Below are 27,449 nucleotides of genomic sequence, written 5' to 3'. Positions count from 1 at the left end.
AGCACGGACCTAAGCCAGCCCGGAATGGCTGTGGGACTGGCTGCTGGGGCCTTGACCACTATAACATCGGAAGCCCCTCTGCCATGTCAGAAAGATGAGCTGATGTCCCAGAAGACAATTCCTGAGTGCCACCCCATCTCTGACTCCACAGAAGCCTGGCTCCTTTAAGCCTGGTTCTTGGTGGGGATATCACAGAGGCTGGATTCTTGGGGTCCCTCCCCTACCCCTGACTTCACAGCGCTCAGGATCTTTGAGCCTCCAACTTGGCAACCCCAGGAGGTGACTGGAATCTGCCCATAGCAAGACCCATGGGGATCAGGCTGGGCAAGCCGCAGCCTCTGTCCCTTTCTTTCCACTGCGAAACCCCAGGGTGTCCATTTTCAACCTCAGCGTAACAGGACAGCAGGCACTGGGCTTTCAGCAGACCCACCAGGAGCGCTACTCTCCCCAGCATGCCTTCTGTGCTGCCTCTCTGAGGCCACAGCATCAGGAAGATCGATGCTCTGCAGGTGGTCAGGAAGAGGCCTGGGCAGAGCCAAGAGGACCAAGAGCCTTGCTGCAGGGAGAGCTCCCAGGCCAGCACAGAATGCCCAGATTTAAGCCCAGGTGCGGGAACCTGGAGCTGACTGCACCGCAGAGCCGGGCTGAGGCTGGCAGGAGGAAGCACGGCATCCTTCCGGGCTCGGCCCATGACTGCCTCCTGCAGGAGTCCCCTCTCCCTTCTTTGGCTCTCATTTGCCTATTATGGATGCCAGACTGTAAAGACCACTGAACTTGGACTCAGAGAGACCTGAGTTCAAGTCTTGACTGTTGCACCCCACAACTGTGTGACCTATAGTTATGTTTACTTAACCTCTCCCAGCCTCGCTTCCCTGCTGAATGGGGGTGAAAGGACTCCTTGCATGGAGCCAGGAGGATGCAGTGGGCTAACGTATGGGAACACGCTTTACGAATTGAAGGGCACTCTACAATGTAAGGTGTTTTCACACTGGTCCCTTTCTACCACCTGTTAATTCTGTATCTTCCCTCAGAGGCTGGGACCAACTTCAGGGTGAAACTTGGGCGTTATTCATCTTTCTAAACCTTGCGGTACTTAGTCCAGGGCCTGAATAAGCACAGTAGATGCTTAATCAATGTTTGATGAATTAATGAGGTGGGATTGGAAAGATTCAGTTAGCCCTTTCTCTTTCTGGTCAATCCAAGCAGCTTCCTCTGTTCTCTTCTCCCCTGTCAGGTCTGGGGATGTGCTTTCAAGGCTTCCTGGGGGTCTGCCATCTTTAATCCATAAACTGCTGTATAATTGGTGGTTTGTCTGTGGCTCACACTACTCTGTGATCTACTTGGGTACAGGGACTGTCTTCTCTCTCTGCTTCCCCAGCTCCTGGGACTAGGAGATGTCCAGTGAACTCTAGTTGGATGGATGGATAAATGGATAGATGGATGGATGGACAGATAGATGGATAAATAAGTAGATGGATGGGTTGACTGATGGCTATAGAGTGGACTTCAAGTAAAGAATGATGGGAGGGGTGAGAAGGTGTTGATAATAGTGATGACAGCTGTAGATTGTGTAAGAAGGGGACCAGAGGGATGGAGAATGGGCAGGGTGGGGAGGAGAGAATATTCTGGGGAGAGGTGGGAGGTGTTGAGGGAGATGGGTGGGCCGGACCAAGGGAGTAAAGAATGCGGTCTGTCCAAGACTGGAGAGGAAGAGTCCCTCTCTGGACACACTTACCTGGTGTCACTTTGAGGAACTGGTTTACCTCCTGAGGCTCTGCTTTGATCACTGGCAGCTGAGTCATCTCTCCTGGGGCCTGAGGAAGAGACAGGCCCAGCTCCGTCAGCTGCCCCGGGGGGCCCGTCCCCACCATGCCATCCAACCTCCCTCTCTCCCTGGGCCTGGGGGTCTGCCCTGCAGCATTAAGGAAGTATCTGGGACTTCCCTGGTGGTACAGTGGTTGGGAATCTGCCTGCCAATGCAGGGGACACGGGTTCGATCCCTGGTCCGGGAAGATCCCATATGCCATGGAGCAACAAGCCATGGACCACGACTGCTGAAGCCGGCACGCCTAGAGCCCGTGCTCCTCAACAAGAGAAGCCACTGCAACGAGAAGCCCGCGCACCGCATGGAAGAGTAGCCCCCACTCGCCGCAACTGGAGAAAGCCTGCGCGCAGAAACGAAGCCCCAACGCAGCCAAAAAATAAAAAATAAGTGGATAAATTAAAAAAAAAAAAAGGAAGTATCTGGGCCCAGGGTTCCAGGCACATTCCAGAGGAGCAGAGGTAAGTTCTCGTGCTTAGAGAAGTCAAGTAGACCTAAGAAAAGAGAATGGTGGCCAAGTAGCATCGTTTAGCCTCTAAGCTCAGAGAAAGGAGGGCCTCCTGTGGCCTCTGAGGCCAGGGCCATCTTTTTGGTGGAGGCTGACCCTACACTGACTGTGAGCCCATGTGGGTTGCCATGAGGACGGGAGGTAATGTCTGGCAGGTTGTAGTTGTTCAATGAGCGGTAACAACAGCACAGACGAAGGAGGCATTAACTGGCTGGGGGCGCAGGGAAAGCTCCCTGAGCAGCTGAAGTTTGAGTCCTGATGTATAAATAGGAGTATTCCAGATAAAGGATGGGGCAGTACGTAGATGAGGGGAGAGGCATTCCAAGAAGAGGGAAAAGCATCTGCAAAGGCACAGAGGCACAGAGGCCAGACAGAGCACAGCTTAGATCTGGAAACTGCAAGTATTAAGGGTGTCCAGAGTGTAGGGTGCCAGAGGTGGAGTGGTGAGAAACAAGACCAGAAGATCTGGGGGGAGGGCGTGGGGAGGAGGTGAGTAGAATCCAGACAAAGAAGTTTGAAACAATGAGGAGCCCCTAATGGGTTTTTAAGCAAGGGACTGATAGAATTAGATTAATGCTTTAAATAAACACGCATTCCTATTTCTTTATGCCATCCCAACTTGCTGTTCCAGAAAGGACATCAACAGGCATGGCTTCCTACACATGAGGACCAACACACATACAAGGGGTGTTCTCTTTGAGAAGGCACTGTGTTGGGTGTTGGATTTCAGGGCCATCTCTCCCCTCCAGGTCTGCAGCCAGCAGAGAGGTCATGATATCGTGGGTGGGACCCAGAATCCGGAATTTAGGCAGGTGCGTAAGAATCCCAGGAGGTTAAGGCTGGCAGGGACCTTGGAGATTCCCTGGTCTACATCCCAGCTCAGGCCTCAAGTGACAGAGGAAGGGACTGCGATGCAGTAGGGCGACAGCTCTCATGTGGGTCCCACGCTCATCATTGTCATACCAACTCCTGGTTCCTGTGCCTTCCACTAGGGGGTCTCGGCCTCACTAGAGCGGAAAGTGTGGGCTCTGGGGTCTGGCGGCTGAGTTTGGAATGCAGTTCCATTGCTTCTGACTGTGCCGTGTGGGGCAAGTTGCTTAACCCCTTCCACCTCAGTTTCCTTCTCTGAGGCATGCGCACAGCTTCCAAGACCCTGGCTGCCGCTGCCGTCATGCCTTCCCTTTCTGCTATGGCGAGGGCTGAGGAGTCGCAGAGCCAGTCCTAGAGGTGGTCCCCAAAGATCCTCCCCATTTGCAGCCAACCCTGAATCCTCAGGTCCCTTGTGGAGTAGGAGGGGCTGACCTTTCTCACTTTTGGTCCCATACATTTTGATCAGGTGAGCTGCGTGGCCAGAAGGGGGCAGTGCCAGCCAAACCTTGACTCTAGGGATTTCAAGGTAACCCTCATGCTGTAGACTCAGGGGTAGGACCCTCTTAGCAGTAGTTCATGCTCCCATTTTACAGAGAAGGAAGCTGAGGAAAAAACAGGGAAGGCAGCATGCCCAGAGCACAAATGAGAGCAGAGCTGGGACCCAGGCAGGGCGTCTCCCAGGAGCCAGGGGTCTGGGATGTCAACTTTGGATTTACAGCCAACTGCTCTTATCCATACATTCACGGGGGTGAGGGCTGGCATGAGGGTGTGGGTTAAAAATACTCACCTCATGAATATAAACAATTGAAATATGGCATCATTTTTATATTTCCATTTAGGTGTTTCTTCCTTTTTAAAAATCCAGACACTTTGAGAAAATTAAGTGGCCTGGGATGTCTCCTTCCCTGAGACCCTGGACTGGGCCCCTGATACCCAGCCCTGCCTGGGTCCCTGTCATTTTTCTTCTGCACAGTGAGGGCCCCAGCTTATTCCGAGGGTGCTGTGGTTTGAGCCCGTTCTAGGATGGTGAAGGGATGGCTCAAGGGATGGGCAGGGGTCTGGTCTGGGAGTTCCGACTCTCAGTCCTGAGGGTCACATTGCTCCCTGTTCACAGAGACCCTGTGTGCACAGGGCTTTGGATTGCTCTTCCCACAGAGACCCATCATCCCTCCTCCCTCCCTCAGCCCCTACTAACAGTCCCCAGGCTCACCTGGTGGGGGATGGGCAGCCTGGTCAGGGGGCTGAGGCCCAGCAGCGGGGTGGTGGCCATGGCGGCAGCGGCAGCCATGGCTGAGGAGGCAGCCAGAGGGTCCATGGGCAGCTCCGGGCTCTGCTCCTGCTTCACCATGACGGAGCACAGTTTGTGTCCCAGCACCCACGCTCCGTGTTCCATATCTAGGGAAGGGGGCAGGACCCAGGCTCAGGGGACTCCTAGAGCAGAGGGCTCAGCCCCTCTCCTGGCCCCTTGGAGCTGCTCTGGACAGGACTGTGGAGAGATGCTAGGGTATATCGGGAGGCAGGCGGAAAAGGGCAGGGGCCGGCGCTTGTGAGGTAGGAGGGCGAAGTGGGCTGGGGTCAGAAGAGGTGGGGGCATCTTCTTCATTCAGCAGTTTACAGAGTGGGCTTGGACAACAGACCCCTCCTGACTGGCTGTGTGACTTTAGGTAAGTTGCTTAACGTCTCTGAGCCTTAGCTTCCTCATCTGTAAAAGTACCTGACAAGAAGTAAATGTTCAATAAATGGCAGCTATTGTGAATACAATTATTGTTATTCAGTAAACATCTGCTGAGCACCGTGCTGGGTGCTGGGGATCTGGTGAGAGTCACGAGCAGTTTAGTGCAGTTAGAACGCAAAGGGAAGGAGATGGGGTCAGAGAGGCCAGCAGGGATGGCATGGCCTTGGAGCTGCGACTTTGTCCTAAAAGTAACGGGGAGGCACTGAAGAGTTTTAAGCATGCTCAGATTTGTAATGTTAAAAAAGATCATTCTGCCTGTGTGTGCAGACTGGCCCGGCAGAGGGAGGCAGGGAGACCCGCAGGAGGCTGTTGAAATTGTCCAGCGAGAGAAGGTGATGCACATGCTAAGGCAGTGGCAGTGGGGATGGAGAGGAAGGAACATACTGGAGACAAATTTAGAAGGAAGAATCCACAGGACCTGGTGCCTGGGGGGGCATGTGGGGAGTGAGGGCTGATGCTCAGGTTTCCCAGGGCAGTTTCTACCTCGTGGGCCTCCTGGCCTCACCTGGGTCACAGGGCTGCTGGGCATCCCCCCTTTTCCTGATGGGTGCCACTTGGAGTCAGCCCTGCCCCTGTTGGCCCCAGCACCTGGCTCTGGTGAGGCAGAGGTCTGAGGAGCCAGCATGGGTGGGCTAGAGGGGACTCTAGCCTTTGGAACCCACTGTGGGTGGGGAGAGGGGTCAGCAGCTGCCTGATCCCACCTCAGAGGCTAGGCCCCACCCTGCTGGGAGGCTGAGGGCCTCAGTTCTGGGCTGCAGGCTGCCCCTGGGCTCCAAGAACACCCACAATCTTCCCAAATTACAGGGCCAGCCCGCCGGCCTCCGGGAAGCTGCCCCCTGCAAAGGACCCACAGACAAACTGCTCTAAAAATAGACTTGGGGTGGTGAAGAATTGCCAGGCTGGGAGGCTGTCCACCCCACATGCTACTCTTCCCCAGGCTGGGGCCTGACACCCCATCGAGGTGACCTCCAGAGGCTGGGCTGAGGCCAGGGCACACAGGGAAGTTGAGACCTCCACAGACACGAGCCCTGGAGCCGCTTAAAGCCCCAGAAGGTGTCCCTGCCCTCAAGCGGCTGGATGGGGGCTGGGTACGAAGTCCCGTCTCTGCCCCTGGGGAATCTCAAAGACCCTCAGAAGCAGCTCACACTTCTTGCACTGAGTCTAATTCTAAGCTCTTGCTGCGTGTGAATTTGTGTATTCCTCCCACCAACCCTGGCAGCGGGCACTGCTCGTCTGTCCATTTAATAGTTGAGAAGATTAAAATACTCACTCAAGACCATTGTCCTCCAAAGGGAAAGAGGAATAAGAGCCCTGTTCATGGTTCTAGACACGATAGTTTTAATAGGACTTTTATACACATAAGGAAATAGTCACTAATTATATTTATATATATATATATATATATACATACACACACACACACACACACACACACACATATATGAAATGTGCTGGGCACTGACTGAGCTGGGTACTTTTCATATATATATTTTTAATCCTGGCCAGAATTCTCAAGATACCTAGTGTCTTCATTTTGTAATTGAGGAAACCGAGGTCCAGAGAGGTTAAGCAACTTGTTAAAGATCACACAGCAGCCGGTTGAGGCGCCGGGATGCACACCAAAGCCAGTACCCTTTAGCGCCCCTTAATGCCGGCAAGTGTGGTGGGTGGCATGGGTGTGAGGTTTAGAATCAGGGGGTCTGCTTGCTCCCAAGTCCCTGCTCTGCATTTACTGTGTGCGTAACCTAAATAACTCAGCTTTCCCGAAGTCTCACTTTCCTTATCAGACAAATGGGGAGTATGATAAAAGTGATTCTGACCTCACCTGTGAGTTGTGAGAGACAAATGAGATAATAACATGAAGGTACTTTGTGAACTGGAGAGTGCTATAGAAATGTTTATTGTTATTCCCATTTGTAGATGAAGAAACTGAGGCTTATCAAGGCTAAGACATATGTCCAAATATGATGGAGCCATATGAGGAAATGCCCAAAGAGACCATTTCTAGGTGGGGCACAGTCTGGAGTTCTCAAATGTTGATCACCTGAGAGGAAAAACTCAAAGGGCCCTTTGCTTAAAAGGGAGGGAGGTGGGGGAGAGGAGAGCTTTAGAGAACCCTACCTTTGGCAATAAAAGTAGGGTGCAGGGGAGTTCCCTGGTGGCCTAGTGGTTAGGATTCCGGGCTTTCACTGCTGGGGCCCGGGTTCGATCCCTGGTCGGGGAACTGAGATCCTGAGATCCGTGTGATGTGGCAAAAAAAAAAAAAAAAAAATAGGGTGCAGGTGTTTCGCCCAGGTAACATCTCAGAGGACATCACAGTGTGAGGAGGTGGTAAGGTTCTAGAGTCTTGGTGACTTGTCCACATTTATTGTTTAATCCTCCCCTCCCCGCCAGCTGTTCCATCTAAGGCTGGTTCCCAGAACTAAGCATGCATCAGAATCACCTGGAAGGCTGGATCCTCCCCACAGGGTTTCTGATCCAGCAGGTCTGGGTGGGACCTGAGAATCTGCATTTCTAACAAGTTCCCAGGTGTTGCCCCTGGTCTGGGACCCACCCTTTGCACATCACTGACCTAAGTCAGCCAAAGACCCTCTTGAGAAATGCCCTTGTGGGTCTGACTTGCGGAAGAACAAAAAGGCGAGGGGCTGCTCTGAGAGGCTTTTGTGGGAGCCCCCTCGGGTCTGGTGTCCTTCCTCTGGGTCTGGTGTCCCTCCTCTGGGTCTGGTGTCCCTCCTCGGGTCTGGTACCCTGGGCCCTGCCACCCCTTCTTACCTTGGGTGGTATCCTCCATCTTGATGGGCACAATGGGGCTCTGGGGTGCCGAGTCACCGCTCAGGGAGTAGCTGTGCTCGGCCTGGATGCCCGGTGTGGGGGAGTCCAGTTCCATGTCCAGTAGAGGGCTCTTCTCGTCCAGCACGGGGTCATCAAAGAAACTGCTGAACAGGTCGTTGGAGAAGTCCTCCATGTTCTCTGCAAAGTGGTCCAGGTGCTCAGGGAAGTGCTAGCAAAGGGGGAGGGGAGAGGAGGGAGTCAGCTCACCCTGGAAAGGGGGCGCAGATGCTGCTCTGGTGGTGCCACCAGTCCTGCCACCACCACCACTGTCCCCACAACCTCCGCGTTACTCTTCCCTCCATCATTAATACCACCACCACCAACACCAACTTCTCCCCAGCCCACATCATCATACCAACTATTATCATTTCTATCACTACTGTCACCCCATCATCACATTACTGCCACCACCACCTCCACCACCGTCTCTAGCCTCTCCGTCAGTATCCTCAAGGGTGAGTCCTGGATGGTGTGAAAGAATCCAGGTGATAGGACACAGGGCTTTAGTGCTGGCTCTGTGACCTTGGTCAAATCACTTAGATTGCCCAAGTCTGTTTCTCAGTCCACCCTACTTCCTTCATGGGAGGACTAAGTACTAAAGAATAAGTGTATCTATGCCAGCAAGTTTGCATTCCAAAGGCAATATCAGTGACTTTTGTAGTCTCTTTTGCTGGAATGCGAGGTGGTGAGATTATTGAGGACTCTGCCCCCCTCATTAATACAGTCCCCATTTGTCCACATGGCTCCAGTGTCTCCCTTTTCCCAGCCATTCTTTATACCAAGAGATTAGGCTCCAGAGCCATATCATTTGGATTTGAATCCTGGCCCTGATGCTCCTAGCTATGACTCAGTGCTGTTCAAACTGTGGGTGGTGACTCATTAATGGGTTGTGAAATCAATTTAGTAGGTCACGACCAGAATTTAAGAAAAAAGAAAACAGAACAAAATAGAGTAGAAAAATATCAGAGTGCACATAGGGAAGTTAAATACTTGGTAGATTTTTTTAATCTCAGTTGTGTGTGTGTGTGTGTGTGTGTGTGTGTGTGTGTGTGTCTTCTTGGGAAGGATGTCAAATATATTTCTTAGAAACAAAATAGTCTGAAAAATATTGGTCTCCACGATCCTGGGAAAGTTGATTAATGTCTCTATGTTTCATTTCCTCCTTTGTACAGTGGGGATGATAATAGTTCCTATCTGCTAGGGTTATTGTGAAGATTAGACAAGTTAATGCATGTCAAGCATTATAGTCCCTGGTACATAGTAGCTACTCAACAAACCTCTTATTAGTAAAGCATCCAGTGGCTGGCACATAGGAGGTGTTTGTTTTTTCTCTCTAAAGAATTATAAATATGTAAGGAAATGTTGTTCATTCTTTTTTTTTCTGGCCGCGCCACACAGCATGTGGGATCTTAGTTCTCTGACCAGGGATTGAACCTGAGCTCCCTGCAGTGGAAGCACAGAGTCTTAACCACTGAACCGCCAGGGGAGCTCCCTGTTCATTCATTTTTTACTGACTGAATGAATTTGCTGGGGCTTTGCTTCTGGCCCTGGGGTCCCACCTGGAGAGTGGGTAAGGACTGACTTCTGGAGTCCGGAGTTGTTGGCTTTCTGGCCTGGAATACTTGGAGGCTGTCCTAGTCTGGAAGGGATGAGCAGAAAAGCCCTCTGTCTGAGAATAAGATTCATAGCTGCATGAGCATCTGTGTGTGGGGGGCAGGGGATGAGCCCAAGCTCTGCAGATAAGCTTGCTTTTGACTCCTAGCTCACTCCTTGCTAAGTTTACTTCACTTCTCTGGGTCTCAGTTTCCTCATCTGTAAGGGGGAAATAATAGTTCCTACCTCACAGTGTTGTAATGAGGATCAAATATGTGTTAGGTGCTTAATGCTACCCTCATAGGATTATGAGGATAAAATGAGGAAATACATATAACACATGTATACAAATAACATACGTATATATCTGTACAGCAAACACAGGTAACACTGAGAACAGGGCCTGGAACGCAATGAGTGCTCAACAACTGTTAGCCATTGTTATTATCAAAAGCCTAACTCTGGGCCTGAGGTGAACGGAGCCTGGAGCCAATGCAGGGAGGTGGCTTGGTCCTCCCCCCAAACCAAGCATGGATCAGAGAATCCATGATAAAATGAGTTCAGAAACCCATCGTCTTAAGTACTCTCTCCTCTCCCCAGCTTGTCAGAACTTACCATCCCTATCCTACACTTTTCTTGTGGTTTTAACTTTCTGAAGTGCTTTCATACACATTGTCTTATCTAATCCTTACAATTACCCAAGGAGACAAGGAAGTTGCATATCTATATTTGACAGGTAGGGAAACCGAGGCTCAGGGAGCCAAGGAAAGCAGGGAAGCATCCACAACCACAGTCACACCCCCAGTCCTCCCCCAATGGCAGCAGACGTTCCCCTCATCGGGAATTGCCTGCCTGTCAGACTGTGAACTCCCTGAGGTAGTAGGGTCTGGACTTGTTTACCTGCTGGGTCCCATCCCCTGGCCCAGGATAGACACTCAACAGCTATTGGCGGAGGGACAGCGCCTTGTACCCCAGAGGGCAACGCCATCAGTATGTCATTCGTCCCATCAGTGCCTGGGGTGAGGCAGTACCAGGAAGTCAGAGGCTGAACAAGTCTCCAAGACTGTGATCTCAGCCAAAGGCCATTTACAGTGTGCAATGCCCCCCAGCCACCTAGCCAGCCACAGTCTGGACTGTGCTAGCTACGCCCTCAGCACAGTCTGGGTCAGCCCACCTGGGGGCGCCCTCTCTCTCCCTCTGTCTCTGTCTCTCAGGGTCTCTGAAAGGCCTGGGGTGAGGCCCAGTGGGAGGGGGTTGTGAAGAGCCTAATGAGTCAGCTGCTAAAGCATTTCTGCAGCAGCTGCTTCTCAGGCGATAAGGGTTTGCCAAGCCCTTTCCCCGGGCCTGGGAGAGGAGAGAAGCTTCCTCCAGTCTGGGCCGGGGTCCCTAAAGGATTCCAGGCAGATGAGCCAGGTCCTCCTCAGAGACCCCTTTTGGGGTGCCCGCAGGCACCTGCTGAGGGAGGTCAGTTGGTCCCTGCTTTGTGAGCAGTCCCACCCCACCTGCTGGAGACAGCAGCAAAGGCCCAGCAGGACAGAGCTTCCAGAGGGTGGGAGCCAAGTGGAAGGGGAGGGCGGCCAAGGGGCAGGCGGATTGCGGGTGGGGGACAGAGAACCCAGTCCTCCTTGCTCAGGGCTTCCCTGTGTGCTGGGTGGACCTCTGGGGGCAACGGTGGGATGTCCCATCATCCCCAGGCCCACCTCCTGCTCATGCGAGAGTGCCAGAGGGCCTCCCTTTAGAGAGCTTTGAGCCCTACTTCTATCTGGTGTCTGGCCTCTCAGAGCAGCCCATTTATGGCTGGTTGATACCATCAATTTAGAGGCAGAAGGGACCTGAGAAAGCCCATGGTCCACGCCCCCTCTCCTCACTTGCTAATGAGGAAACAAGTCCAGAGAGGGGCCTACCAGGGTCACACAGTGAATTGGTGATGCTGAGGGAGAGGTTATCCGCAGCTCTGGGGCTGCAAAGGAATGTGGAGCAACTTCTCCTTCCTGTCCTCTCTTCTTCCTCTGTACCCACCCTCCTCCCAGCCCTGGAAAGCCCCCTCTGGAGATCTCAGGCCTCCTCAGCTTGAGCAAGGCCCCTTGTCCCTTCTCCCACGCCCCCAAAACCACAGCCAGCTCTTTCTCCAGTTCACACACAAAAAGTTCAGGTTTCAGACTACCTGATGGAAAACGATTGGGGCAGCGAGTCAACGTTCTGAGGGGGATAGGGTTCTACTGGGGGTGAGCGTCCTACTGGGGGTGCCTTTCCAAGCAACTGGGGTGGGAAGCCAGAGAAGGAAATATTATGATTTGTTTCCCTCCTTGTTGAAGACTTTTTCCAACAGTCTTGCCAATGTAAGCTCCTTCCCGGCTGCCACGCGCAGCCGGCGCCGTCTCCACTCTCTTGGAGGACAGGTCCCGAGCTCTCGGGCTCTCAGCCCCGCGCACCCCTCCCCCTCCGCAGCATCTCCTCCCGGAGCCGGGTCTCAGCTGCCGACCCTTTAAGTTTAAAGGAGAGTGTCCAGTCGGCCCCGCGTGCCCAAGAGAGGTTAACGCCTGCGCGCGGGAGGCCGCCCCGCGCCGGAATCCAGCATGCTCATTGGTCGGATCTGCGGAGGTCGTGGCCAATGGGAGGAGGCTGCGAGACACCCGCCGCTGGAGCCGCGGGGAGAGGGAGGGAGGAGGGCACTGCTCGCGCCGGGGAGGGCTCGCGGCTTCCGCCGAAGGCGCGAGGTGCGCAAGGTTAGAGTGTGTTTGTCTTGTGTCCCTTTCTGCACCTGAGGCAGAGGCAGAAATGGCCCCTTTGAGCTTTCAGGGGCGCCTGGCAGTTCTGTGGTGCCCTAAGACCCTTATCAGCTGCGTGGCCTCGACCCTGCACCGGGAGCCCGAGGAAGTGAAGACAGAGGCCAGGCCCCAATTCTTAAATTCCTTCGCGGCTCTTCCAGCTCAGCGACTTCCTTCCCTCCTCGAATAATCCTACCTTGGGCGCATTGATGGGGCAACGGGAGTCTCTGTCCCAGGTAGGGGGAGGTGGGACACTCCAGGGCGGTAATAGCGCCGTCTGAGGCTCCTCTCAGTTCCCCTCCCCTAATTCCTCCCTGGGGGTCGATGCAGAGAGAAGGAAAAGCTCTGGGGGCGCTGCTGTCACCTGAGGGTGTGTGTGGGAAAAAGGTTCCCCCACCTGCCGCAGCCTGAGAGCGCCCCCTTCTCTCTGGTCCCTACCCCTCGGCGCCTGCACCCCCATCCCGGGCCCCTCCCCCTCCCCCGGTCCAGGCTGATTCAGTCTGTGTTTGGGGGAAGGAGGGAGGAGGCCGGAGTGGGTCCAGGCTGAGCTGTGGGATAAGGAGTGGGGGGAATGCCGAGCCCGGACATTCCTTCCGAGAGAGTGAGCTCTGGGGAGCGATGGGAGGAGAGTCCTCTCACATTTCCCCTTCCCCTCCCCCGCAGGTTAGCCCCCCCCCCCCCACCTCCTCCACTGACCCATACATTCCGGGACGGTTACTTGCCTCGTGGTCACTAGAAAATTGCCCCCATTTCTAGCTGAAGGGCAACCAGCCTGAGTCACTGTTGTGCCCTGTGTGTGGCGGTGAGGGGTGGGGGGTAGGGTCAAGAGAGAGCAGGGAGGGGCTTGGGGAAGTGAGGCGGGCCCCTGGGTACCCAGTGGTCCTCCTAGTCCTGAAGCATCCCCATCCAGTCATTTGGGGATAGGGGGAGATCCAGGTATCTTCCCAGAGGTAGACTGGAAGGCTGTCCTATGAAGGAAAAAAGGCCCTAGACTCAGACTCAGGAGGCCCCCGTTCAAGATCCATCTGTGCTGTGAGACCTGGGCAGGGGCAAGTGGTGTCTCCTCTCTAGGCCTGTTTCCCCATCCATTCCCCAACATAGTCTGTGTTCCTACTGAGGCAGGGGTGGCAGGCATAGGGTGAAGTGGACTAGTCGTCAGAAAGTGGCCTCTTTTCCTCTGCTCTGGCATCTCTGGGGACTGTGAAGGGACAGAGCCAGTTTTCCTCATCCCTGGAGGCAGCCCCTCCCTGAGCCTTCCTGGCAGGGCACAGGGGTGAGGGGAAGCACATTGTTCCAGCCTCCAACCTCACTCTCATCCCCCATTCCCCACAGGCCTGGGGAAGGCGGCTGCTGAGGTTTCATATTTTCCCCCTACCGAACTCTTCACCACAGAGCCCAAGTCCAAATAAGCAGAAATGCTTCCCTGTGTGTGTGTGTGTGTGTGTGTGCGCACATGCTACACAGACGTGGGCTGTGAGGTTCTTACACAGGGAAACACCATCTTCCTGACACCACACAACATAAGATCCCCACATTTAGACACATTCAGACTGTTCCCTATACAGCCTGGCACAGATACTAATGTACATACACACTCTCTGGGCTCACATAGGCTGACACTGGCAGGCACTGACACAGACCCAACAAGGAAACACTCCTCAGATGTGATCAGACAGACACAGACTCCCATGTGCGCACATACACACACATACGTGCAGTTACCCGAGACAGTCACGGTCACAGACGTGGGCATGCACACTCTCACACAAACACACACAACATCTCACAACACCACAGCGCTGAATGCTGACTGTGCCAAGCCACATGCCTGAGTCATGTGACCCCCAGCGAGGGAGCGTTGGGAGTCCCGGGCTTGCCTGGGACTGGGATGGTGAGGGCTGGGACTGGAGGAAGAGGTACCATGGGGTCTGAGCTTTCCCGTGCCTGTGTGCTGGAGAAGAGAAGTGGGAGAGGAAAGGGCAGGCTGGTGCCCACCACAGGCTGCCGCTGTGCAGAGCAGGGTCCACGGTCTCTGCAGCCCCCAGCCCTGTTAGTCTGGCTCTCCAGTTCCCCCTCCTGACACTGTGGTAGCCCTTCCCTGGCCAGACCACAGGTCCCTCAGGAAAGTGAAGAGCTGGCCTACAAGTTCCCAGCCAGCCCCTGGCATCTTCTGACCGGGCGGCCCATGTGCTGTGGCGCAGCCTTGGGGTGGGTGCCAGGTACTGTCTGGGCAGAAGGAAGCGATGGCCGCTAGTGCCGCCGCCCAGGGCTGGGATTAGCTGTGACTGGCACCACTGAGGGCACAGCAGCCCAGGGTCTGGCTGCTGGAGATGTTGGTCCCTAGGCAGCAGCCGGAGGATCCCTGTGGGACAGCTCAGGACACTGGAGACTAAGTGCCAGGGCTGGCGCTGGGGGCCTCTGGAGAATAAGGGCATCTAGTCCCATCCACTTATTCATCACTCGTGCGTTTGTTCAGTGTTTACTGAGGACCTACTGTGTGCCCAACCCTGTGGATACAGAGATGAATAAAGCCCAGTTCCTGCTCCCAAAGGGCTTCCTGACTAGTGGTGTGACCACCCATTTATGAAGGTAGGTGCAAGGCTTGAACTCTGATCTGTCTCCAGAACATTCTCCACCTTGGGATCTTCTAACATAAATATGACCATGTGACTCCCCTGCTCACTATCCACTAATGACTTCCGCTGTCCTTAGGCTAGTTTCCAACTTCCTTAGTATAGCTTGAAATGATCCAGCCATGTTACCTCTGTGTCTCGTTGTGTCCAATTCTCATCTGTGTCTCCAAAGCCTAGCACTGGTCCCAGCACGTGGTAGGTGCTCAGCTCTTTGCTGAGTGACTGAGTGACTGAGTGGGCGAATGAAGGAATGTGCCAGTGAGCAAATGGACTGAGGCCTTTCCTTCTGCAGCTGAGCCTCCAGGAGTGACTGCCCTGAGTTCCGCTCTGCTGCCAGCCTGCTTCTGCCCCAGGCAGTTTCCATGCGCCTGGACGCCTTCCCTCGGCTCCTCCCTGGTGGGGCCCCTTGCACCCATTCTCTGGGTTGTTCTTTCCCAAGGCCTTTTTGCTCTTAAGCCCCAGCCAGACCAGGTACCTGGGGACCACAGTCCCCAACTCAGCTCTGGAGGAACTGTCCCCAGGGTTAGGCCAGGTCCCAGAGGATAAACGGAGCCCAGTGGCCAACCGGCCGAGCTGCTCTTCCGGCCCCTGGCCAGCTGGAAGGCCCTCTTGGGCTGGAGCCTGCCACCAGGCTCTGGCTGGAATTCCCTTGGCCTCTTCCCTCTCCTCTGTGCACTCAGCATTCGGCCTCTGGCTTCCTCAGCGGTCCCGGGCCTGTCTGAGTTGTCCTCAGGTTTTATTTTTGGAAGAAGTTGCATTCTCTCTCCTTATTTACTCCCTTCCTTCAGGGAAGGTGTGGGACCCCTGGGCTCGGCTGGGGATCAGGCTGTGACTCCAGCCCCTGGGGTTTGGACTTCCCTAGGGCTCCAAGGAGGGGACCTCCAAAGATTCCTGACCGATCTGATGCTTCAAAGCCATCTGACTCTGCCCTCCTGCCCCCACCCAGTGTGTGACTAATGCCTGCCCCTGCCCTTCTTGAAGAGCCCCACGATAGCCAAAAGAAATCATTACAATTTTAGAGCTGAAAGGAATTCTGGCATCATTAGGTCCATCCCCATTTACTTGTAGAAGCAATGTAGTTCAATGGTTATAAGCAAGAGAGGCAGACAGATCCAGTTCTAATCCTGGCTCTGCTGCCTACTGTGTAGCCTTGGGCAAGTTACTTAACCTTTCTGAGCCTCTGTCTCAGCTATGAAGTAGGGGTACTTATATCTACGCCACCTGTGAAGCTGCTGTGAGGGTTAAATGAGACAACATTTGTAAAGTGCTTTGTACAATGCAAGACACATAGAAGGCTCTTTTCAAATGTAGCTATTATTATTATTATTATCATTATTATTACAGAGAGGAAAACTGAGAGCCAAGGGAAGGAATGGACTTGCCCAGGATCACACAGCTCAAGGTAAGCAGCCATTCCCAGAGTCTTTCCTCTGTCTCCATCTCCCTTCCAAGGAGAAGGGAGGGGGCAGGCACCAGCCCAAAGGAGGAATCGCCTTGAGTCAGTCGCATGGGCAAACCCCTGGGTCTCTCATGGCTGCCTCCTGCATCAGGCCTGGGCCCTCCTCTGACTCAGGCATTTCCTCCACTGCCCTAGGGGCTTCTTGCTTACTGGGGGTGAGAGGTCCAGGGAGGAGACCCCAGGCTGAGGGTCCACCTCAGCCCCAAGGTGGACCCCAGGCCAGCGGGACTATGAGAGGAGGGGGAAATGCTGGGTCCTGACATCACAGAGCAGAGAAGCTGGAGCCACAGCCATGCAGGCCAGCTGGGGCCCTTCCAGCACGTCCAGATGTCTCAGGAATGTGCTGAGCTGGGAACCACCTCACTCCTTCCCTCACCACCCCCAAGCCCTCATCCCCTCATATGCTTGCTCAAGTTCTGCCTCTGCCCCGCCTCCTACCCTTCCTCTTTCATCTCTCCCTGGGAGAGCCTCATGTCCACTGTCCCTCTGGTTCCTTGTCACAGTCCAGCTGCCTCTCAGACCTCTGAAGGGGTCACCAGAGGCAAGAGCCCTTCCCCTTCTGCAGACCCCCTGGTCTGACTATGAAGGATGCGGGGGCGGGGAGATGGAAGCCTGAGCTAACTGGGAGGGGAAAGTTCGGAGCAGATAGTGCCTGCCAGATCGCAAATGTGGAACTGGTTTGCAGCCCTGGGAGAGAAAGGGGTGAAGGCTTTGGGGTGGTAGAGGGCAGGGTTGGGCCTCTTCTCCGGGAGGATGATGAAAGGGGCTTTGGGTATCTTGTCCCAGTTGATGGGTGGGAGGGCCAAGGAGAGGAGGTGCCAAGCTGGGCTGGGCTCAGAAGGAGGGCTCAGATCCTTCTAGGCCGCTGGGATCAATGGGGATGTGCTTTGCCTGATAGTGGAGGGTCCTGAGAGGGAACCCCATTAGGGTCTTGGGGTTGGGCCAGGAGGCACGACATGGTTCAGACTGGAGCTCTCAGCCCCAAAGAGGGACAGCTTGTGTCTCCACAAGGGTGGAGTTGCCTTGGGCCTCCCCAGGCCAGCCTGGCCCCAAGTGCTGGGGATGAGAGAGCCAGAAGGGAACTGGTGCTCCTGGCCAGTGTGAGAGTGACATCACGGCAGGGGGTAGAAATCAGAGGAGAGAAGGGACCTGGGGTCAGTTGCTGCCTCGGCCTGCTCTGGGCACAGAGAGGAGCCCACAACGCTGTCTTGGGGGAGAGGCCCTGATCATCCAGACAGGCTGACAGCTGGGATGCCCTAATGGACTCTAGACCTCCTAGCACTGACACGGTTCAGGGGAGCTGGGACCACTGCCCTGTCCAGCTCAGAACTATCATTGAGAACTATCACTGGCTCCCTTCTGCCTGCTGAAAAAACTCTCAGCTCCGAAGCACAGCATTCAAGGTTTGTCACAAATTGATCTCAACTTTCCACTATAGTTGGAACCCCTCATCTTTCCTTTCCCTCCAGCCTCATTGGATGACTGCTCCCAGTTCCTTAAACCTGCTGTAAGCTCCATGGCTGCAGGGCCTTTGCTGGTACCATTCCCTGTGCCTGGAAGGCCTTTGCCTTTTATCTCCTCATTCTAACTCCTATCAGCCTTTAAGGCCCAACTCAGTGCTGCTTCCGCCAGGAAGCCTTCCTTGATCACCCAGCTGGAGGAGTCCTCTCCATCTTATACCACTGTAGCATTCATCGGCCACTGGTTAATATCATGCCTTGGACTCTAATTATCCACAATGGGACCCATCTCTCCTTCTAAACTTTAACCACCGTGAGGGTAGGATATAGGATGGATTTCATCCTCGAACCCTCTGCAGGGCTTCACACAGGGACTGGCATACAGTATACCTAATAACAATAATAGCTAATATTTATATGCCAGGCACTGTTCTAGTTCCTTCCATGCAGTACCTGATTTAAGTTTCAGAAGATCAGGTAGGTACTATTAGTACTGCCATTGAATGGTTAAGGAAACTGAGGCACAGAGAAGTTAAGTAGCTTACCCAGTTTATTCAGTTAGCAAGTGGCTGAGCCAGGATTTGAACCCAAGCTCTGATTGCAGAGCTTGTGCTCTTAAGCACACATGACAACACTGGATGTTGAAGGAATAATGATCGATTTCCTGCTGTCCCATCCCAGCACCTAGGGCCAGATACAAAATATGGGCCCCCATTCCAGGCACTGGGTCCTCACATGGGGCCCCAGATTTGCTTATCCCTGGCCATCCCTCTCCTGATGCCCAGAAAGACATAGCCCTGAGAAGAGGCCTGGGGTCTTTTGCCTTTACCCAAAGAAAATAGCCTTAAAGCTCCAGAGAGGTCCAACAGGTAGGCAAATAAAATCCCTATGGTTAGGGGTCAACAAAGGCATGAAGATGGGACATTCCTCCAAGGGCAGTCCAATGCTGAGGACCGTCCTTTTGGGCAGGGACAGCAACAATCAGAATGAAAACAGCAGCAACAACTACTGTTTATAGAGGGCTTGCCGTGTGCCATGCACTGTGCTAGGCTCTTTGCAAGAGTTGTCTAACTGAGTCCTTGTAAGAACCCTGTGTGCTACAGTCATCCTTACTTAATGGATGAGGAAAATAAGCTCAGAGAGGTTAAGGCACCTGTCCAAGCTCACACAGATGACAAATGGTGAGAGCCAGAATTTGCTCCCAGGTCTGGGCAGGGCTAAAACCAACCACTAATGGTCACCCCATGCCACCTCAGGTATGGCTTGGCTCCCCAGCGCTTGTCGGGGTATCTGCCTTCTGACCTGTGGACTTGCTGTCTGGTCAGGTGGTGTCTGGGAATAGACACCAGGTCTCAGGAGAATGTCTGTTCAGAATCTGCCCAGAATGGAATGGATTTAGAGTCTACAGCTCAACTTTTCCCCAAGCTCATGCAACTTTGAGAGCCCAGGATATTGAGAGCTGGGTCGATTTCTTTAGCTGGGTAGTGAGTACCCAGGTATCCATTTTATTACACTTTGTAATTCATATACATGCATTATATATATTCTCTTATGTGCATGATATATTTCATAATAGAAAAGGCCACCATAATTAGGAGATTGGGATTAACATATACACACTACTATATATAAAACAGATAACTAACAAGGACATACTGTATAGCACAGGGAACTCTACTCAATATTCTGTAATAACCTATATGGGAAAAGAATCTGAAAAAGAATGGGGAGATATATATATATATATAACTGATTCACTTTGTTGTACACCTGAAACTAGCACAACATTGTAAATCAACTGTACTCCAATAAAAAAAAGAAAAAAGAAAAGGCCATCATGATAGAGTGAAAGGTAGATGTAGGATTTAGGTTAAGATTCACTACTTGATAAATAAAATCCATCTAAAAAAAGAAAAGTACCATCAAAGCTGAAGTGTGGGAGTGTCCTTTCTCCCATTACCCATCCACCCACTCGTTCATCCATCCATCACCGCTTCTCACTCCTTCCTTCCATCTATTCAATAAATAAACATTTCCTGAGCACCCAGTCACTACAGCTATAACTAGTGAATAGATAAAAACAATTGCCTGACACTCCCTGCCCTCAAAGAACTCTCAGTCTAGTTCAGCAATGAGGAAACCAAGGGGAAGTGATTTGCCCAAGGTCACACAGAGAGTTAGGGAGATGAGGTGAGGAGAGGTGAGAACATTCTAGGCAGCAGGGAACACATGGGAAAAGGCTTGGGCCTGTCTGCCTCCACAGCAAGTCCCCTCAATTGCTGCTTTCAAACTGCCTCCTGGCTCTCCGTGAGGGCCTGAAGAGCCTGCCTTACTCCACTGCTGCTTTCATTTTTGTTATTCTTTTGGAAGAAGAAGAGGGGGACAGCTGCTGCTGTCCAGCTGTTCTGTCAGACCACACAGCCCAGCCCAGATGTGTCAGCCTCTTTGTGATGGGTGAAATGGCTCCTGGGCCAAGGGCCAAGGAAGCTGCAGTGAGGGCTCTGTCCCGGGAGAGTTGGGAGAAGAGGCACCTTCAGCCCGGCAGCAGAGAAGCCCAATATTCCTCCAGCTGTCAAGTTGGCCTCGCTCATGATGTGGTATGTCCAGTTCATAAGGATCAGGATTTTGACATTCCAAGGAAATCACCCTTGATCTATTTTCTCTGATGGTCAGAGTTCTGGGCTGTTTCTTGCCCCTCCCAGCTTCCGCAGAACCAGACATCCTCATGCCTACCTTCTGCCCAGTCCTGCTCCCCAGTTCTACCATTTGCTCTGCCTGCTGAAGCGGGTTACTTCGTGTTCCAGCCAGAGCAATGCTCATGGTCTTGACTTAACTCCACCCAAATCTTCTTCCTCCATCCTGCCCCCTGGAGCGCTGAGACTTCCAGAAGAACAGCCTGTTCTCCAGCATCTGGAGCTGGTTTCTTGAGGGAGGTTCAAGAGCAAGCCAGGTCCCACAGTGGGATGCTCTGAGAGGGCTTTGGTACCAGGACTTGCAGGAGGCGCATCGTATGGGGAAGGGAAGACACAAAGCGGGGCTGGCCTTCGTCCTCCCCTGTCCTGGCACAGTGGCCAGGCCAGACATAAACAGACCCTCCTGGGGAGTCCTGGAAACTGCAGAGAGCAAAGGTCCAAGTTCCCAGGTGGGCCGGGGAGTGGCATCCTAGAGTGAGGATGAGGAGAGGGCAGGGGATGGGATGTGCGGTCTCTCCTCTGACAGGCCAGGCAACGTGCTGGCTCTGCCCTTAAAGCTCTAGGCATCCATGGTGCCCTAAGGATGGGAGTGAGTGAGCGTCATGGCGGAGCCCCTCTGCTATCTGAGATCCCAAACGTTCCTGCACTGGAGGGCAAAGTCCAAACCAGAACAAGAGCGGGAGAGAAGATGATGATTTCTCTTCCTTGACTCCATGGGACCCTGTCCCGAGAACAGCATTTAGATGTCCCCTCCTCTGTAAGTGTCAGTTTTCTCATCTGCACAGGGGCCAATGATGCTTATATAACAGGCTCAGGAAAAGGGACACGGCCCCAGTCCTCCCTGCTGAAATACCTTCCAGTAACTCCTTTGCCTATAGGGATGGGGATATTGGAGAGGGAGGGTGGGGAGGTCACCTCCTCTGAGAACCTTTCATGACCTCCAGCCTGGCTGGAGGCTCCTCTTTGGGCTCCCATCATGCTCTGCTGTATCATGGCGCCCCGCGGTGCTGCTCTGTCTGCTTCCCTCTCTGTCTCTCTCATTTGGCTGTGAGTGGCTGGAGGTCATTCTGCACAGTGACCAACACTGGCGCTCCTTTAGTTCCCAGTTGTTAAAGGACGGATGTATGTATTGAAAAATAACCAAGCGAATTCCCAGCTGGTCCAGGGAAGCCGGAGGGACTTCACAGCAGATGGGGACACAGGCAGCATTTTTGTGGGACCCAGTCCGCATCACCCTCAGGGCTGGCTAGGCCAGAACCTGAGAATCCAGGGCCCCTTCTGGAATTATCAGTACACTTCTTGAACACTCAGGCCTGTCTTTTTAAAAACAGTCTCCCCTTCCCTTATAGGGACTGCCTATAAGGGAGTCTGAAGTCATTTTCTCTACAAATACAGTAGACCCTTGGAATAGAGCAAAGTACACTACAATGTGACCAAAACTTGGCTTCTGTCCTATGTCTGGGACCCATCTCAAATAAAGGTGGGAAAAGCTCTTATCTTTGTGGGGCTCGTGCTCCTCTGGAGCTTCCTCAGTTTGGTTTGCTGCATATGCACTAAGGTTTCACAATCTTTACTTTTGTGCTTTTTCTGATAGTACAGACCAACTGAAAAATACCAACATAACTCCACATTTTGGATGATTGAAAATTTTGGACTCAGCTTATTGTTTTATGGTTGAGTTTTACTATACTAAACGCCTATTTTGTGCCACGGTACTGTGCTAGCTTTATGGCAATGAACACAACTGACATGGCCTCTGTTCTTAGGGAACTTGCTTTCTCACAGAGGAAGTGGATAATAAGCTGATAAAGTAACAGCAAATTGAGATACGAGCTACGAAGAAATCAAAGGACTGAAACAGGGACTTCCCTGGCGGTCCAGTGGTTAAGGCTCTGTGCTTCCACTGCAGAGGGCATAGGGTTTGATCCCTGGTCAGGGAACTGAGATCCCACATGCTGTGCGGCAAGGCCAAAACAACAACAATTACAACAACAACGGACTGAAACAAAACAATAAGGGGTCCCACTTGAGGTGGTTGGGGAGGCTTCGCTAACGAGGCTTCCTTTGAACTGAGTAAGATGAGGTGGAGAGAACTGGAAAGCATTCTAGATGTCAGGGATAGCATGTGCAAAGGCCCCGCGGCAGGACTAGAAAAGACTTAGTTTTAAGCTGGGTGAGTGTGGATCCAGGAGTCCCAGCAAACTGGACAAGGGGAAACTGGGGAAGATGGAAGCCCTAGAGCCAACTGGTGCTCAGGGTGAAGCCTAAACCACAAGTTCAAATCTGCTGTGCATCTGTCAGCTGTAGACTATCCTACACCAGGGGTTGTGGGGGTCTGTGCCAAGGGTAGGGATGACTCAAGGCAATGATAACTCATTGGAAACCTTCCTGAATTTCAGAGACAGTGTGGGCCGCAGGACCCTGATGGCTGGGAGTAGAGAGCATCCTTTTTCCTCTTCCTTAAAAAATGTGGGGCCTGGCCTGAGGGTTAGGGAAAAAGGATTCATTCAGCAACGGTTGGTTGAAACCCCCTCTGTGCCAAGCACTGTGCTGGGCACTGGGGATACAGCAGTGAACAAGACAGTTAAACGCCTGCTCTCAAGGAGCTCACATCCTAGTGGGGGGGGGGCAAAAACAAAATTAAAAGCTGCCCAAAACAAACTTAGTGTTTTAGAGAAGGAGGTGTCTGGGGCGATCTCCCTTCCTGAAGGGGAGCGCTGAGATTTGGGTTCCTCCATTAGTTTTTCTCTATTAGCTCTTTTGTAGTGGATTCTACTTGGAGACCAGAGTGCCTCGGCCCTTGGGTCCTCTTTCCTGTTGGTGAGAATTTAGAGAAACACAGGCACATGCGCTGGCACCCCTCCCCTTTTAAGGGCTGTTAAAGGCCCACACACAGACATAGGAACACCCAAATGCACATACTTCTCTAATCTCCCTAAATCCCCCAAAGGCTGGGGTGGTAGAAATAGTAATGGTAGTGGTTCTCTGCTTCCCTACTCAGCTCACAGGAGAAGCCAAGCTGGGGGCCTGGGGAGCAGTGATCAGGTTTAGCCCTCACCACCCCCCTTCCCCTGGGCTGGTCCCCGGTCCTTGTCATTCCCACACCTGGCCTCACCAGCTGCTGGGAGGTGAATGAGTGTGCTGGGCAAACATCCTTGCAGCTTCCTGCTGTGCCCCTCTGAGACAACAGAACTCCTCTTCCTCCTTCTCCTCCTCCCCACACCCTCCCAGCTGGGGCTTCTCTGGGATCCAAAGCCATTGCCCTCTAAAGAAACCAGAGTCATCCTTTCCCCTGAGCCGGAGGATGGACCTAGTGTCTCTCTCTGGAGATATGACCTGTTCTCCCTCTGGTCCTTTATCCCAGTTCTCTGAGCACCAGGCCCTCTCTCATACCTGCCCAGGGGCTGAGGGGTCACAGGGTCCAAGGGAAGACGGCTCTAGGGAGGCCCCATCAGGAACTGTGGGAGAGTGGGGAGGGGATGGGAGGAGAAGCCCCCTCATCTGGCAGGAAGGGCAGCTCCTTCCGAGGGATGTCTCTGAGAACCACATAGACAAGATTGCAATAGGATGAAGGTATTCTCACAGAAGGAAAAATACAGCACCCCTGGCCACCGCTAAGCACACATGGCTTATGCAAAGTATGCAACTCATTCTCCTGTCTCTGTCCAAGCAATGGCATATTTCTTACACAGCTGTGTTCAGGGTAAGCATCCTTTTTGATTTTTGCCTTTTGTACAGAGTAACAGAGCACACACGGTTTCCACCGTGACTTTATGGCTTTTATCTGGATTTTTAAGAAGCATAGTGAATAACCTACCCTCCATCTTCCAGACTGAGAAGCACACAAACTTCACCCCTTTCCATCTTTAACCCTGGAAACACTTTCCTGTCCTCATGCAGGATGAAGAGGGAGTTGGGGATGGGGTTGGTATGGGGTCCCAGCTGGGAGGGACCTTAGACATCTAAACAATGGAGGCACCAGAGAAGGAAGGTGACCTGCTCAGGGTCACAAAGCAACTCCTACCAGAGTATTCTTTACCACTACCCCATCTAGTCTCCAGAGCATGTTAACTATGGAAACTTACCTGGCAGGCATCGTCCTGCATTAATCTTTAATTAATATTCTCAGTAAATCTCTATAATAACACTATGGGGAAGCTTCTGTATCTCCATTTTTCAGATGAGGAATCCAAGGCCCACAGGAATAAAAGTCACTTGTTTGAACTGCCCAGCTGGCTGGTGGCAGAAGCACAGCTAGAACCAAATTTCCTGATTCCCAGCCCAGGAGTTTTCTTTCCTCTTAGAAAGTCTTTCCTCTCCCCCTGCCTCACCTGGCCTTGCTTAGGCCTGAGATAAGGAGCTTTCCCAGCAGGGCTTTCCCTCCCCAGTCCCAGTACTGGATACCACTGTCTGATCATGATCATGCCTCCTTTCCTGTGCTGGACCAAGGCCCAGATGAGCAGCTGGGGATGCAAGGCTGAATGGAGCAGCAGGAAGAGGCTGTAGGCGGCAGAGTTCATTCAGAAGAAAGTCCAACTCAGAGCTGCTGAGGGCTGAGGGAACCTCACCGGGGGGCTCTGCCCATAAAGGTACACGCTGCAGCAAACTCCCTCCCTCTGACCAGTACCTGTTACCAACTCCAGGAGGGGCGTATGGAACCCAAGATCCCTGCTACTTCATTCCTAGGATCTGTGCCAGACCATCCTTAGAAAGAATGATCCAACCTCTTCCCATTTTATAGACACGGAAACAGGACCAGGGAGGAAAGCTGGTTGCATGGCCCAGGCTCACAGGGAGAGGCAGAAGCAGAGGCAGGACTAGAACCCAGGTCTCCCCACTGCTGTTTCAAGCCCTCTCCCCTCTTCCCCTCGGCTTGTCTGCAGAAGTGTGCTCTCTCTGACTGGAACCAGGGGCCTTCCTAGAGAGCAGGGTGACCTGGGTCTACTGCCTAATGGAGGACCGGGAGACCTCTCACCCCATGCCTCCTTGACTCAGGTTTCTGTCCCTGGACTTGTTCCCCACCAGCAGCCTGGAACAGTTTAGGTGGAAGTCCAAGATGCCCAGTCCTTTAAGTCTCAGTGCACTTGGCCCTTGTCTTCCAGGTTTATCTTAGTCCCAGGAGTTAGAGGCCAGCAAATAGAGACCCTTGAGATGATCACTGGGTGTGTGTGTGTGTGTGTGTGTGTGTGTGTGTGTGTGTGTGTGTGTGTGCTGGGGGGGAAGGGGAAGAGGGAGAGACTGGCAGGTCACTGCATGGGGTGGGGGAATCCCCCCAGATCCCCCAAGCAGCCCACATTTCATCCCGGCAGGCCCTTCTGAACCCAAAGATTCTCTCCCATTACCGAGCCCATCCCCCCGCCCCCCAGGGCCTTAGGGCTGAGCCTGAGAGAGGGAGGGAGCGAAGAAGAAAGAAGCCACGTTTCCTTAGGGAGGGAGGGGAAGAGAAAGAGAAGGACAAGCCCGGAGACAGAGACAGCCACGAAGCCACAGGGAGAGAGAGACAGTCAGGGAGACATAAGGGACAGAGAAACAGACCTAGAGAAAGACCTCCCTCCTTCTGAGCGACCACCCTGTGCTGCGCTGACCAGTTGAGGTCCCTCCCTGGGGGGTCTCCGGCCTGACTTCCTGGGGAGGCCAGGGCAGCACCCCTATATTTCCGGGTCTGGCACAAAACTCGGGTCTGCCTCTGGCCCCCCAAGGGGCATCTGGTCTCTGGCCCTCGAACACTCCCCTGTGCGCCCCCCAGCGGAGAACCAGACGCAGAGCCACCGAGGTCTTAAAGGGGGCGCAGGAAAGGGCGCCGCCAATTTGCGCGCAGTCTGGTCCCGGAACCCCAGGGTGGGTGGAGGACGATTAGAAGACTTGGGGGGGGGGCAGAATTGGTGTTTCTTGAGGTCGTATCAGATGGCCCCGACGCCTCGACTTTCCCTTCCCCTAGAAGGCCGAGGCCAAGGTATCCATGGACGGAGCCTCCAGGAGGACCGTGCACGGGCGCAAGCTCAGAGGCGCCAGGTTCGGGGTCTAGGGAGGTGTCGAGGGATCTAGTCACCAAATCTCAGAGCTCTAAGCACGTGTCTCTCAAGGGGACCCTGCACCGAGCCCCCTCCCTCACTTCTGCCCAGTGCTGTGTAGTCCAGTCCTTCAGGGGGCCCCAGGTGCACCGCGAAGAGGAGTAAGGAGTGGTGGAAGGAAAACACAGACTATTCATCTTACCGCATTGTTGAGGAAATCAGACTCGTTCAGATCCCCCAAGTCCAGGAAGCTGGATCCGGGGAACAGCCTGTCGGCCGGGAAGGGCTCCAAGACGGCGTCCATCGCGGCAGGCTCCGGAGACCCCCTTCGGCTGGGCTTCCCTCACTCCAGGGCGGCGGCGCGCCCTGCCCAGAGCTCCGGCCCGAGCGCTGGCAAGCGGGCGGGGGGCAGGTCCCGGGCAGAGCCCCGGGGGAGGGGCAGGCAGAGGCTGCGCGGCCCCGGGTAGGGGGCGCGGGGGCCGCGGAGGCCTTAGGGCAGCGGCGCAGAGCTGGCTGGGCTCAGGGGCCCCGGGCGCACCGCGGGCATTTAGCCGACTCCTCCTCCTCCCGCTCCTCCGGGGGCACAGCTGGCTTCCATGGGGAGCCCAGGAGTGGGGCTGAGGGCTTGAGGAGCCCCCCGGACTGGGTGGGAGCCGGGGGCGGGGGAGCTGAGCGCTCCCCCGAGACTGGGTGACTGCCGGGCGCTCCGCTCTCTCTGCGTCTCCCTCTGCACAGCTTCTGTCACTTTTCCTCTCTGTGAAACCGGGAACCCCTTGGCTGGTTAGCCCAGCTGGCTGAGGCGCCACTCCTCCACATCAATATTCACGATAATTTCATATTAATGAGGAGAAGGAGCGGCCTGAGGAATCGTCCCTCCTCTTTTAAAGAGACAGCTGCGAGCTAGTCTTGCCAATCTTTTTTCTCTGAGAAGATAGGGGCTTGAAGCAAAATTGCCCTAGAGCCAATAACTGTGTTCCTTGAACCTCAGCATCTTAAGGCTTTGCCAACCACACTCCCATAAGCTCACGAGGGAGCTGAGTTATTTCTATTCTTCCGGGCTTATGC

The 27,449-nt window shown here is 53.6% G+C and overlaps 1 protein-coding gene across 2 annotated transcripts in view; it reads right to left on the bottom strand.

The window, feature by feature from the left end:
- The window catches only part of CREB3L1 (cAMP responsive element binding protein 3 like 1), a 34,165-nt gene extending 7,477 nt beyond the window's left edge, over window positions 1–26,688 (bottom strand). Inside the window, exons 1-4 of one of the 2 annotated variants that reach the window (XM_065882244.1) lie at window positions 26,587–26,688; window positions 7,708–7,936; window positions 4,411–4,595; window positions 1,736–1,814 (exon numbers count right to left, since the gene is read on the bottom strand). In XM_065882244.1, the coding sequence (XP_065738316.1) occupies window positions 1,736–1,814; window positions 4,411–4,595; window positions 7,708–7,936; window positions 26,587–26,688 (595 nt within the window). The remainder of the gene's footprint in view (window positions 1–1,735; window positions 1,815–4,410; window positions 4,596–7,707; window positions 7,937–26,586) is intronic. The other variant, XM_065882245.1, reaches the window with a different exon arrangement.
- Window positions 26,689–27,449: the final 761 nt, after the last annotated feature.

Source organism: Phocoena phocoena, chromosome 8, assembly GCF_963924675.1.
Source record: "Phocoena phocoena chromosome 8, mPhoPho1.1, whole genome shotgun sequence".
NCBI classification, from domain to species: domain Eukaryota; kingdom Metazoa; phylum Chordata; class Mammalia; order Artiodactyla; family Phocoenidae; genus Phocoena; species Phocoena phocoena.
The sequence above is the reverse complement of the archived record's forward strand: the minus strand, read 5'-3'. Positions and strand labels throughout refer to the sequence as shown.